This window comes from Tursiops truncatus, chromosome 11, assembly GCF_011762595.2.
Source record: "Tursiops truncatus isolate mTurTru1 chromosome 11, mTurTru1.mat.Y, whole genome shotgun sequence".
Lineage (NCBI taxonomy): Eukaryota > Metazoa > Chordata > Mammalia > Artiodactyla > Delphinidae > Tursiops > Tursiops truncatus.
Window position 1 is genome coordinate 55,084 of NC_047044.1, and position 12,767 is coordinate 67,850.

Here is a 12,767-nt window from a genome sequence, read left to right on the forward strand (position 1 = left end):
AGGAAATGGCCTCTATTTTACAAAGTGGTATAATACTGTATATGTGAAAAATATGTATATTTGGCTTGATATCCGTGTTTCAGTGACTGAAGAACAAAGCGGAGCTGAAATGATACAACAGCCCGTTCATCATCACTAAGCCACGTCTTGATGGTTACTCTCTATGAGGAGCATAGTTTTATTTGAGTGCTTTAATATAACGCAAGATTTAAGTCATCTTAATCAAGGTGAAAAGTTAGAAGCTTGGATTCTTATCTCAAAAATTTTGAAATCCAGGGCTTCCCTGGTGGCGCAGTGGTTGAGAGTCCGCCTGCCGATGCAGGGGACGCGGGTTCGTGCCCCGGTCCGGGAAGATCCCACGTGCCGCGGGGCGGCTGGGCCCGTGAGCCATGGCCGCTGAGCCTGCACGTCCGGAGCCTGTGCTCCGCGACGGGAGAGGCCACAACAGTGAGAGGCCCGCGTACCGCAAAAAAAAAAAAAAAAAAAAAAAAAAAAAAAAAAAATTTAAAAATCCAAAATTAAAATGAACAGAAATCTTACAAATTCCCAAAGTATATAGACTGAGGAATCATCTGATTCCAGCCAAGCTCTGGAGTCTGTCCGAGCATGATGTTTAGCATGAGCTTAACATAGTGCTCACCACTTGGCTAACAGGATCAATTCAGTGCCCAGGCCGGCCAGGAGAGACGCAGATGGTAGCCAGCAAGTCCCAGCCTTGGGCTCTGCATTGTTTATCTTTCTCTCCAGGAATAATATCACGGGAATGAATGAATTCTCCTTGATTGCACATATCAAAACTCAATTTTCTAGAGTTTGGGGAAAAAGAAATAATGAGTGGGGCAAGATCAAAGCATATGTTGGAAATTAGCAGTGAAAACAAGCAACAGAAAGGTCAGTAAGGCTGCACAGGAAACGCTTCTTGGGAAGGGCAAACCTACTTACCACCCCAAAGTAGGAACAAACTGACTGTGGGCAAGTTGTTGACTTGTGCTTGTCTGTTATTATAGGAGCAGTAATGAGTCAATTGTTTCCCTTTATTAGCAAACACTAAAAAGAGACCTAGTTTTATGAGGTGAGAAAAAGTATCCCTTTCACTAATTCAGTCCCTGCTAGCGTGTTGTGTCTTAGGGGCCTATGGGAACTCGGAAGGTGATACGGCCTACAGCTACAGCCTACGCGTCCGAAGCCCTGAATTTTATTTTTTTGAGAATACTTATCATTTGCCTAACGATCCCACAGGGAAAGAGTGAGCATATTCCTCGGATGCCTGGATGCCCTTCGGTATTGGTTCAACGTACTGCTTATCCATTTCTTCCCTGCTCCTCCTGCCCCTGTGGGCAGGGGCTTCTGCTCCAGGATCTGTGAGCCATTTTCAGGGCTAGAGTATCCACAGAGCCATATTCAGGGCTAGAGCCATTTTCAGGGCTAGGGACATGAAGGCCGATCAAAGAGTCTTGCTTCTGGGCTTCCCTGGTGGCGCAGTGGTTGAGAGTCCGCCTGCCGATGCAGGAGACGTGGGTTCGTGCCCCGGTCTGGGAAGATCCCACATGCCGCGGAGCAGCTGGGCCCGTGAGCCATGGCCGCTAAGCCTGCACGTCCGGAGCCTGTGCTCCGCAGCGGAGAGGCCACAGCAGTGAGAGGCCCGCGTACCGCAAAAAAAAAAAGAGTCTTGCTTCGCTTATAAACAGCTTCATTCATAATTTTTAAAATGAAGATTAAAACATCCATTAGATTGGCAAGGACTGATGAATTTGTTATGAACCAGATGTGGGGAAACGTGCACATTGAGGGGGGAGCTAAAATGGAAGACTGGAAATTCCCTCCTAGGAAGGAAATGTGACACTATAGCTCAAAAATGCCCATACTGCGGAGCGTAGTTAGAGAAGGGGTCCATATGCGCTAATATGGAAATGTCTGTATTCGATAAATGAAAAAAAGGAAGTCAAAGAGTAATATCAACAGTGAAAATATAAGAAGGGGATTAGGTTACCGTCACGTGCATGGGAAGTTTGCAGAAGGTAGACAAGAACCCGCCGCCTAGACTCTGCGGGCTCCCATCAGAGTGTTCCTTGAGCTCAGCCCTGTCTCTCCAGGAAGGAGACCCAAGTGTCAGCTACAGATCGTAGGCCCAGGGCAGCATTTTCCACCTCAAGGAGGAGAGAAGAAGCAAACTAAGGACAGATTCCTCTCGTGGGGCTGTCTCTTCACACCACCAGGAGAGCATGGCCTCCAGCAGACTTGGACGCACACCCTTCATTTCTAGTCAGCTCACCTCACGGGAGCTGAGAGGCCCGTTGATTATATGCAGAGACACTAAGCGCTAAATGATTACCTGGACCACAGCCCCAGGCCACCTTGTTCTAGTTTTTAAAATCAAGATTTAAAAAGAACCACAATTGACATCATTAATACAAGCAGTTCCAACTTGTCGGGCGGTGAACGGAGGAGACAAGGTAGTTGAGATGAGGGATTGAGTTGGGGAGGGCAGAGAGGAAGGAGTCCAGAGAGCATCTCTTTACGTACATATATTTATATTTGTATCTATGATCAGTTATTTCGAGTTTTTTTCCTCAGGAGTGAGGGGTTCAATGGGTCCGTTGAGAAGGGGGTCAGATCAGGAGGAGGCAGGCTGCTCTGGGATGTCTGTGGTCTCCATTTCATAAGTGCACTTTCTGTCAAAAAAGGCCTGCCCCTTCAAGGCCTCTATGAGCTGCTGTAGTCGCTTGGCAAAAGAAAGTGCTTGGGGAGGTTTAGTGGAAGGTGGCGGTGGGGGAGGGGGGGCAGGGGGGGGAGGGGGGGGCGGTGGAGCTGCGGGTTGGGGTCGGGCCACTGCAGTGGGGCTCTGGGAGGGAGGTGGTCGAGGAGGGTGTTTGAAGTACCAAGGTGGGCGAATAGAAGGCTGAGTGGAGGCGGGTTTAGTGGGGGGGGCTGGAGTAGAAGGAGGGGGAGGGGTGGGCAACTGAATCATGTGCAAAGCATTAGAACCAATCTTGGAAGCAATCCAGTTCAGATAGGACCAGGTAGACGTGTAGACTCCGGGGCGCTTAGCTCGGGCACAGCCTGCCCCCCAGCTTGTGATTCCCACGACCACGTAGCTGTTTTCCACGCTCTCTCTGCACATGAGAGGCCCGCCGCTGTCCCCCTGCCCAGAAGGACACAGAAGTCACTCTCTGCCGGAGCCACTTTCCCTGCCCAGAAGCGTCATAGACTCTGGGAGGCATTTTTGCAGTCGTACGGTTCCCTGCTGCCATAAACACAGGCGGCTGTGGTAAAGTTGAGGCGCACCAACAGCTTCTCTGGGATGAGAAGGGTGTGGATTGTCATGGGTTTCCTCGCGGTGAGGGGGCAGGATGAGCAAATCCATGTGCCTGAGCACGTGGTGTTACGTGCGTACGTGAGCATGTGTGTACAAGGGGATCTGACTGCTTTGCATTGTGGTGAAGAGAGGTAAGCGCCCTCTCTGGAGCAGTGTCTGGATCATATGATCTCTGCGTTAGGGTGGGATACAGTTCTACAAGTGGTGACTGATCCTTTGTAGGGGCAGCTGGTGGGTGTCACCTCCCAAGCTCACTGTGACTGCAGATGCTGGAAGACGGGACCGGGGAAATTTGCTCAGGGATCCAAAAAAGAGGTGTCCGCAAGGGCCTGGGCACCCAAAGGAAAGTTACCTGGCAGGTGTCAATCTTGCCTTCAGGATACCCTGCGCACACATTGGTTGAACGAATGCGCCCATTGTACCAGCTGGTCGAGTTACATAAGTCGAGGTCGATGATGTTCACACGTGCCTCCTGCAGTATAGGTGATATCCTGGGGACTACAGCCAGGCGACTCAGTGGTCAGTGATCACAGAAGACGTGTTCTGGGAAAGCCTTCCTCCCTCCACTAAAACCCCATCGTCCTGAAATGCTCTGTTTAAACCTGAGATCCATGCAAGTCAATGCCCCCGGCCTCTCCTTACCCACTCCTGAAGGGAAGAAAACACACAGCTGGAAGAGCGGAAGAGAGACGGGAGATGGAGGTGGAGGAGAGAGGAAGGAGGTGCACGTGGGCAGACGGCAGGTGGAGGATGGATGGATACAGCTGGAGCGTCGTGTACATTAATGGTAGGTGATGGCTGACAGCGGGGATGTTACCAATTATACTGAGGATGCGCTGAGCACTCACTATGAATCACACAGGCTTCGTCCCATTCACTCCTCACAGCCGCCTCAGGAGTTAGGAACGGTTATTCCCCTTTTCTCCCATCAGGAGATTGGAGCACCACTTGCCAGGGTCACGGCAGGGACCTGGTGCGGCTTGGATTCACACCCAGGTTTTCCTCTCTAGACTCAAGTCCAGACCATGCCTTTCGTTCTGGCTATAGGTCACCCCCCTGCTTTCTATCCTCCACCCGGTTGTGGATGGGACCCGCTGGACTTGGTCTGATGAGTCCCTCTCCATGTGCCTCGTATCTGTTTTGAGATGTGGAGAGAGCAGGGCTAGGCGGGGCCTCCACACACAGGCAGACCTGTCAGGGGCACGGGTGGTTGAAATGACCCCTGAGGCCACGTCAGAACTTCCTTTATTGCCTCAGGTGCTCGGCCATGACCAGGGGTTAAGAAAGGCCCAGCCTGTGCTGGGGCCAGAGCAGCCAGCTCCATCGCCTCTGGCTTGGAGCCCAAGAGCCCACGTGCCCGCCCCTCTGCATCACGTGGTCCCACAGACAGGAGGGCTCCACTGGCCCTGCCACAGCAGCACCCACAGCCCAGTGGGCTTGAGCATCGTCTGCAGTACAGATGGGAGCTGCCAGGTCAGACCTGTCGGAGGGGCAGACCCGGAGCGCGGCTCTGAAGGCCGAGACTGGAAGGCAGGCGCCCCGTGGAGCGCTGCGGGTGGGGCGGGCACGGGCAGCATTCAGTAGACGGCTGCTGAATGCATGTGTGCGTGGCTTAGGTTACGCTTCCAGCCTCCTCAGCCCCCACCTTTCCTTCCCATCCAAGCAGCAATGAGGGTTTTGTACACGCACGGCCCTTCGGGTAGGGGTAACACGGAAATAACAATGGCAAGCCTGGCTTGTTGGCCATTGAGGTGGCCTCTTAAATCTACGGCAGAGCCCACAGTCTGGAAAGCCATGAGACTCACTGTTCAGAGCCAGGTGTCCTGAAACACAGAAGAGTTTTCTCAGTCCCAGCACCTTGGCTTTAAACGTCAAATGCCAAAAAAGCCTGCAGGAGCTAAAAATTCAATGGAAAAAGAGGCCGATTCCCAAAAGTGCTCTTCCAGCCCCAAAGCATCCGAGTTCAAGGAACAGGTAGGTCAAGGAAAAGAAAGGTCGGAAGGAATATCACAGGAGGCTGGGGGTTTCTTTAAGACTTGGCCTTAAAGGTGGGGGATGTGCTTGCAAAAAAAAAAAGATAGAAATCTCATTAAATTTAAGGTGATTCTAGAACAAAATAGGTCTTGCATGACGTCCAGGGTATAGGTGGGAGCCCACAGTTCTCCTGAGCAAAAGGACAGCAGAGGTGGGGTTGGTGGGCGGGTGGGGGGGGCGGTCACCAGATGGAAATCCTGAGATCAGCCTTCCAGGGACTGCAAGAACCCCCAAAAGAACCCCCGTCGGACGGGTGGGCAGAGCAGGGCAGGCCAGGGGATGAGAAAAGAAGAAAGTGTGTACTTGCTCTAGAGATGATGGCAGAGCCCCGGACACCAACAGCCGGACGGGGATTGACACCCCAGGCCAGGGAGGAAAGGTTGTGAGTCAGCAAAGGCCAGTGAAAGCACAGGCGGCTGGGAGGAGATGCCCTTCCCCGAGGGACAGCATAGGTGGCAATCCTATCAGAAACTAAGAGCAAACTGTGAGAGAGGAGAAGACGAGTTAAGGGAAGCATCCAAAATTACCGATTTTTGTTACCAAAAAAAGAAAAAAATACTGAGTTTTAAACCCCAAATGATTGAACTGCCTTGAGTTAGGAATCCCAGATTTTCCATTATCAATGAACAAAAGAGATTGAAAGCTAAGTTAATTTCAATCATATCTTCACATCCCTAATGTGACTCACGCACCCAGCTACGGAAAGCTGAACGGGCAGCTCACGAGCAGAGGCCTGTCCTACTCCGTCTTGCCCCGCTAGCAGAACCTTGCTGCCCGTTGCTGACCCGCAGAAAGCCACAACCACCGCCAGCCCCTCTCCCGGCCTCCAGAGGACACGCGCAGTAACGGCTGGGCAGGATGGGCTGCTGGGCAGCGTGTGGAGCAGAGGTGGCACTAGGACAGAAGGGCCGGGCTCAGGAGTCGCAGAGCTTGGAGACCACGTGACCTGGCCCTTCCATATACAGATGGGGAAACTGAGGCACTGAGAGAGGGAAGATCAGTCTAAAGCCCTTCTCCAAGTGCTACTTCGGGGCACGTCCCCCACTTCCAGAACTCACCCTGGGGCTCCAGGCACAGCCTCGACCCCATGCTAAAGACGCCAAGGTTCTCCTGGCGCCTGCCATCTGCCTCTCCCCGGGGGGCACACCAGCCACCAGTGAGGGGCCCTGGGCAGGGAACTCTACTCTCTTTCTCTGGCTGTGAAAGGGGACAGTGACTGGACCCGCTCACAGCACCACGCTGGGGACTGGGTGGGGCTAGGGCAGGCGCCCACATATTTCCCCTTCACCTCAAGGACCACCAACGAGGTGACCAGCACTTCTCCCTGCCAGTACTCACCGTTCTCTTCTAAGAATCCCCAGCCAGCCACCCAGCATGTCTGGGGAATTCTGGGTGGGCCTGCCCGAAATTGGGGCAGGCAGCCTGGTCCAATGAAGTACCCACAGGGAACAGGAGGGGTGATCTTCATGAGAGCGATGTCGTTTGCCTCTGAGCCCGGGGAGTATTTCTCGTGAATGATGATTTTCTCAGCGTATCTCTCCTGCAGAGGCGGCTTCACTGGCTTATTGCTTCCCCACACGACTTCCTTTGCTCCGAAAATCAGCCTCCAGTCGGTAACTTTGCTGTGGGCACAGAGGTAAGCCAGGTCACCCTCACTGTGGACTGGCTGGTGACCGTGACCCTTGGAGCACCCCATCCCCAGCGGGTGTGGGTCAACCACACGGGGCCCAAAGCATCAGGTTTCCCCGGCACACAGACCCTTGGAGAACGCCCAGTTCTGAGAAGAGCCTTTCTGAAGACCCCCTCCACGTGTTCCCGCACATACGTTTTGCTCCGGAAGCAGTGAGCAGCAGTGAGCAGCCAGTGGGCGTTGAGCAAGGTGCCCCCGCACACGTGATACCGCCGATTGTCGTGGTACGTGAGGACCTGGAGGCTGACCATCCAGGGCCAGGCCCCGAGCGCTGCGGGCTGCCCACCGATGATACGCATGCCCCCTTGCGGGTTCTGCCTGAACCGTAGCCCGCAGGGGCCACTGAGGAGAGACCATGGGCACAGTTCGAATCAAGAATAGGCCAGCCTGTCCTCTTGCCTCCACAACTGGGGGAGAGGGGCATGGGGCTGGTCACAGTGGGGAAGAGCTGTGGGGTCCTGGGAAAGCAGGGGCAGCTCGAGGGTGTGGGATCCAGGGGGACGGCTGAGCAGTGGTGCTGTGGCGGCTGTGATGGGACAGGAAGCCACGGGCTCCAGGAACTTTTCCAGGGGTGGCATTTCTTGGGTCTTGTGAGTGTGGTCACAGGTGGGGATAGAGGGGCCCATGGGTAGCTAGGACAGACTGTGAGGGCCCTAGAAGTATGGGAGTTCCCTGATCAGAGGGGGAGGCTAAAGGTGGGAGCGGAGGCGGGTAATCTTGTGTGGGAAACTCCGGGAAGAGCCAGCGGGTCCTGGGGCTGCAGGGTTGGGTTGGACAATGGTAGGAGGAGAGCAGCCGCAGGTAGATACAGTGACCCCCAGGGGAGGGGGGCACACTGGGGCGGGAGCGGCCCAGAGTGGGGAAGGTCAGGGCTCTGTGTCTCTGGTGGGAGCTTGGTAGCCATCGGCATTGCGGGGCACCTTGGGGGCTTGGGATTCTACACATGGAGTGGAGGTCCCAGAGGTACCGCCTGACGATACCCTGGGGCCTTTGGGGTCACCCTCAGTGGGGGGGGGGGGTGTCCCAGTGTCTGCGGGAGGACAGGAGCTCCTGAGAATCAAGACTCCCGTTCAAGAGGCAGTGAAGTCCGTCACTGGGCGGGGAGGGAGCACAGGCCTGTGTGCTGCAGGGCCCCAGGAGTCAATCTCTGGAGGAAACCATGGACGTCTGGGGCCCTGGGGGCTCTGGGATGAGGATGCTGGGAGCAGGGATGGTCTGGGTTGGGGATGTGGGTAACAGGCGCTGTGAGACCCGGGGGACTGCTGAGGCCCCAGCTTGGCTTCCTCCAGAGCCCTGGACAGAGGGTGTCTGGGTGGGGTCTGTTACTCAGAAGACACCCTCCCCGCCCCTGGTGTCTCTGACACTTACTCACACGTGGTGTTATCTCTAGCGACCACAGACACTGCCAAGACCAGCAGAACGGCAGTTGGCAGCATCTCTACCAAACTCCTGCCCCAGCCTGGCCTGGAAGCCCAGTGACCTCACAAAGCTCCATGGCCTTCTGACCAATCAGCAGAGTGACCTCCCACCGCCCACCCTCCAAGCAGTCAGGCCAGGCAGGAGGAGCCCTTTAGCTCAACCGGTTCATGCTGAAGTGACTTCCCAACTTCCTGCACAGGTTTCCCCCGCCCCAGGGTGACGCGGGTTCACATGCAGCCCCCTCCCTCTGTCCCAAGGCCAGGATCTTCAGTCCCAGTTATCTTCCAAGGTCCCACACCATCTGAGGTTCCACCTTTGTGCAGGTTCAGGGTCTGACCCTCATGCAAGCTGTAGCCACAGTCCCATTCCAACTCACAGGCTGAGGGGCAGCTCAGCCACTCTGCGACAAGATGGTGCAAAATGTCAGCGGTTCGAGAGAGGCTCCACATGTTGACAGACGCTTAACACTGCGGGGAAACTGTCTTTCCCTCTTGCAAGCGTGTGCCGTCAGCACGCTTTCTGAAGACCATTTTGAACTCGCCCAGCTTAAGACTACAAAGCCCACCTTTCCCTCCACAGGGTCTCGGCATCTTCTACCTGAGTGTCTCCAGGTCTCCTCCCTGGGGCCATGGGCAGCAGGGTGTTGTCTCCTATACCTGAGTGTCAGGAATTCTCAGCACAGTTACCTGAATGTCATGAAGTAAAGTTTCTTCTGATTGTCAGGAGACAGCATCTCACCTCCAGAGTAGGAGAATGCTCACCTCACCTACCTGGATGTTAAAAAGTTTACCTCCCCTGTAAGAGTGTGGGGAGGTCGCACCTCTACCTACTAGAGGAGCAGTCTTAGCTCCTGTACCTGAGTATAAGGTCTCAGCTGGCCTATCCGAATGTCAAGGAGTTGCACTCCACCTATATGAGTGTCACAAGGCCCCACCTCTCCCACCCGACTGTCAGGACACCTCATGTCCTCTTTCCAGGTGTGAAGAGTTTTCAGATTGTCAGCCGATCTCGATTCCTTCACCCGAGCATCTTCTCTGACGAAATGTCCTACTTTCTCATTTCATGTAACCTTCAGGAGGTCACATGCCCCTCAACTGAACATCCAGCAGGTGGCATATATCTTACCTGAGTATCAGGGAGCTGCCATCTCCTCTCCCTGACTGTGACGATATCTCTTTTCTTCCATCTCGGGGCCAAAGGCCTCAACTCCACCACCTGAGTGTCACTTTGTCCCATCTTCTCTGCCTGAGAACCGAAAGGTCTCACATCCTCTATCTGAGTGTCAAGAGGTTGCATCTCACCTATATGAGTACTCTGAGGCTTCAACTGCCACACTGGAGTGTCAGGGATTCTCACATCCCCACTTGACTGCCAGGAAGTCTCCCAGCCCCTGCTTGAGGAGACCGTCGTCTCCCTTCTGGAATGTCGTGAGCTTACATCTTCTCTACCTGAGCACCACAAGGTCTCCTCTCCTCTACATAAGTGTCCAAAGCTCTCCCTTCAACCCCCTGACTGTCTGAAGTCTTTCTCTCCCCTTCCTGGGTGTCTGGAGGTCTCACCTCCCCTACCTGAGGGTCATGAAATCTCTATCTCCCATGTGAGCACAAGGAGGTCTTACAGGCCCTGAGTGTCGGGAGGTCTCATCTCTTCTGCTCTGTGTCTGGAGGTCCTGCCTCTTCTCTCTAAGTGACCGAGGGGTTTCCTGTCCCTTACTTTAGTACAAGCACGTCTCATCTTCCTTATTTGAGTGTCATGAGGCTTCGTTGTCCCCGGGTATCAGGCTTTTCCATCTATTCTACCTAATTGTCGGGGCACCTCACTTCCTCTCCAATGTCCAGAGACATCCTCTCACACACCTTGTTGTCAGGAAGTTATTTTCTCCACATGACTGGCCCCAAATATACTCTCCCCGCAGGTCAGAAGGTCTTGTTCTCTCCTATTACAAAGATGAGTTTGAGATTCATTATTTCCCTTCCTGCCAAGCGGGAGGTTTTATTTCCCTTATATAAATGCAATCAGGTCTCAAAGATATCAACTATTGGAGTGTCACGAGATTTTCCTCTCTGCTACTGCATGTCGGGAGGTCTCCCTCTCCGCTCCCTGAGCGTAAGGAGGATTCATCTCCCCTCCGTCCGTTTCAGGGCTCTTAGATACTTTATCTGTTAGGATCTCTTACTACTTCCCATACCTGAGTGTCACAGGACTTGTTTCTTCTACTTGACTTTCAGGAGGACTCTTCTGCCTTACATAAGTGTTCAAGGTCTCTCTCTCTCTCTCTCTCTCTCTCTCCTCTCTCTCATCTCAGGTGGTCTCACCTCTTCTATCTGAAGGTTTCGAGGTCCTATTTCACCAACCTGAGGCCTTGCTTATTTTAACTCAGTGTCAGACTGTGCCTGATAAGGTAACCAAAAAAGGCTTTGGAAATATAGTTCAAGAAATGGCAATAGGAACTCTATAAGTGATATTAAAGGTTTGCTTGTTAAAGAAAAGGTTATTCAGGTGTTTTGACAGGATTTTGATGGGCATAAAATTGATCCAGTATTTAGATCCATGAGAGTCATTTAACAGAATGATGTAACCATTTATTTTAAATGTTAATATGTACAATTTTCTGGAAATCATAACTTTTGCAAGTTTTCCAAAATATAGGATGAAAATGTAACATATAAACTTCAAAATGAAAAGTGGTACCCAGTTTTTCAAAACATTTAGGGGTTATGCAGTAACAAAGATTGAAGACCCAATGTCTAGATCCCAGAAGACAATTATTGTTTGACTCTTCAGAGTAGCGCCCACTTCTGAGTCTTGGAGGGGTTAGAGCACCTGCTCCCGGCCACAGTCATGGGTTGAGCGATAGGCACACGGACCAGCAGAGGCTTAATTTTGTCGTTAAACCTAATGGTTTGGTGTGTGAGTGAGTGACTGCGTTGGCCTTCTCCACGCTGTTCCCAAGAGCAAAGGAGGGAGGTGGGAAGGTACGGGACAGTTAGGGTTCCGGGGCCAGAGGATGGGGTCTCAATGGCTACTGGGGGCTGGGCTCAGGCCAAGGTGGGGCTCCCGTACCCCTCCCCGCGAGGTTCCTTCTCCCGTCTCCAGTCCCACTCCCTCCCCACCCCGACGTGGCCCTCTAGCTGGCCCCGGCCCTCCGCCCTGCCCCTGTGCACTCTGCACCCCACTCACCTGAGCAGGCCAACTCCCGCCCCATCGTCCTCACACTGACCCTTAACCTCTGCCGGCTCCCACCGGCCCCTCCCTCACTTCTCCCATCCTCTGCTGTTCTCCGGCACGGCCCCCGGCAGAGAAGAAACCTCATCGTCCAGCCAGCCTTAGTGCCCCCAGGACCTTGGGGGCGGCTGGTGGTAAGGGAGGGTTGGAGCCACAGCCTCTGCTCCGGGTTCCAGAGAGAGCACTGGTGAGTTGCTTGGGGCCCCTGAGAGGATAAAGCTGGAACATTCTGAGGTCGTGACGAGGCAGAGGCGGGGCAGGGAGTTCATAGTCCAGAGTGAGAAAGTGGTCACAGGCGTTTGGAGGCTTCAGCTCACTCAGCCCTGTGTCCCTCTGCCATCTCTCCACCTGCCGCTGCAGGCTTCTCTGGTATAGATCTGGAAGGTTCTGACCCATTTTCTGAGGCACTGGGGTGGCTTCCGACCCGTGGGGACATCGGTCTCCCCAGACCCCCGGGGGCCGGGACGGCAACGCCATTCCCAGGGACGGCGGCTCCCACTGCCGAGCTCTTCCTCTCCTCCACTGGAAAGCTGGACTCGCCCCAAGTCCCGGGCCCAGTTCCGGGGAGGCCCAGGGTTCCACACGCAGCTCAGAGGAGCTCAGCGCCCCAGCTGCCACGGCGCTCAGGCCCAGAGCGAGTCGGGGCCCCACCTCTGCCCCGCACACCCGGGCCCTCCCAGGCCCCCACTCCTCGACTCCCTTCTTGGCCTCTTCTGTAGGATGACCACTGTTTCTAACTTGAAAACGAAGCCAAAATTGGAAAGTGTTGAAAATTTGAAACTGGGGGGCTTTCTAGACAGACGATGAGCCTCTCTCAAGGTCCCACTGCCAAGCAGTCGCCGTCGCAGCCTCACTGGGGCCTTCACCTTCCTTTGCAGGCCGTCCAGACCTTCACCTGCTCCTCAGAGCTTCTCTGCCTTCCCCCCACCTCCGGGCAAAGACTCCTGAGTCCACCCCCCTTCTGCCCACAAGGCTTCACCCATCCACCGTTCTTACTCTCCCTGGGATCCTCACGCTTCCCTGGAGGCGTCGCCCAGGCCCCATCCTGAATCGAGGTCTACATTTGTCGTGTGTCACATTCAC

At 54.2% G+C, this 12,767-nt stretch overlaps 2 protein-coding genes across 2 annotated transcripts in view; both read right to left on the reverse strand.

Annotated features, from left to right (window-relative positions):
- Window positions 1-2,530: 2,530 nt before the first annotated feature.
- ACR (acrosin) lies at window positions 2,531-8,479 on the reverse strand. Its single transcript, XM_033865611.2, has 5 exons — window positions 8,409-8,479; window positions 7,176-7,382; window positions 6,689-6,972; window positions 3,669-3,814; window positions 2,531-3,142 (listed from the first exon to the last, which is right to left on the reverse strand). Exons 1-5 carry the CDS (start codon window positions 8,474-8,476, stop codon window positions 2,615-2,617), a joined length of 1,233 nt encoding a protein of 410 aa, XP_033721502.1. The 5' UTR covers window positions 8,477-8,479; the 3' UTR covers window positions 2,531-2,614.
- A 2,683-nt stretch (window positions 8,480-11,162) lies between these two features.
- Window positions 11,163-12,767, reverse strand: part of SHANK3 (SH3 and multiple ankyrin repeat domains 3) — a 54,776-nt gene continuing 53,171 nt past the window's right edge. The window contains exon 21 of the mRNA XM_073787981.1: window positions 11,163-11,354. Within this exon, the coding sequence (XP_073644082.1) occupies window positions 11,240-11,354 (115 nt within the window). The 3' untranslated portion in view covers window positions 11,163-11,239. The remainder of the gene's footprint in view (window positions 11,355-12,767) is intronic.

What these genes read in the sequence shown, in the direction of transcription:
- ACR (XM_033865611.2), bottom strand. Translation starts at nt 8,476, where the DNA reads ATGCTGCCAACTGCCGTTCTGCTGGTCTTGGCAGTGTCTGTGGTCGCT. An exon ending in CACTGCTTCCGGAGCAAAAC is followed by an intron (nt 6,973 to 7,175) that starts GTATGTGCGGGA and finishes CTGTGCCCACAG; the next exon opens with CAAAGTTACCGACTGGAGGC. An exon ending in GCAAGATTGACACCTGCCAG is followed by an intron (nt 3,143 to 3,668) that starts GTAACTTTCCTT and finishes CCTTCTGGGCAG; the next exon opens with GGGGACAGCGGCGGGCCTCT.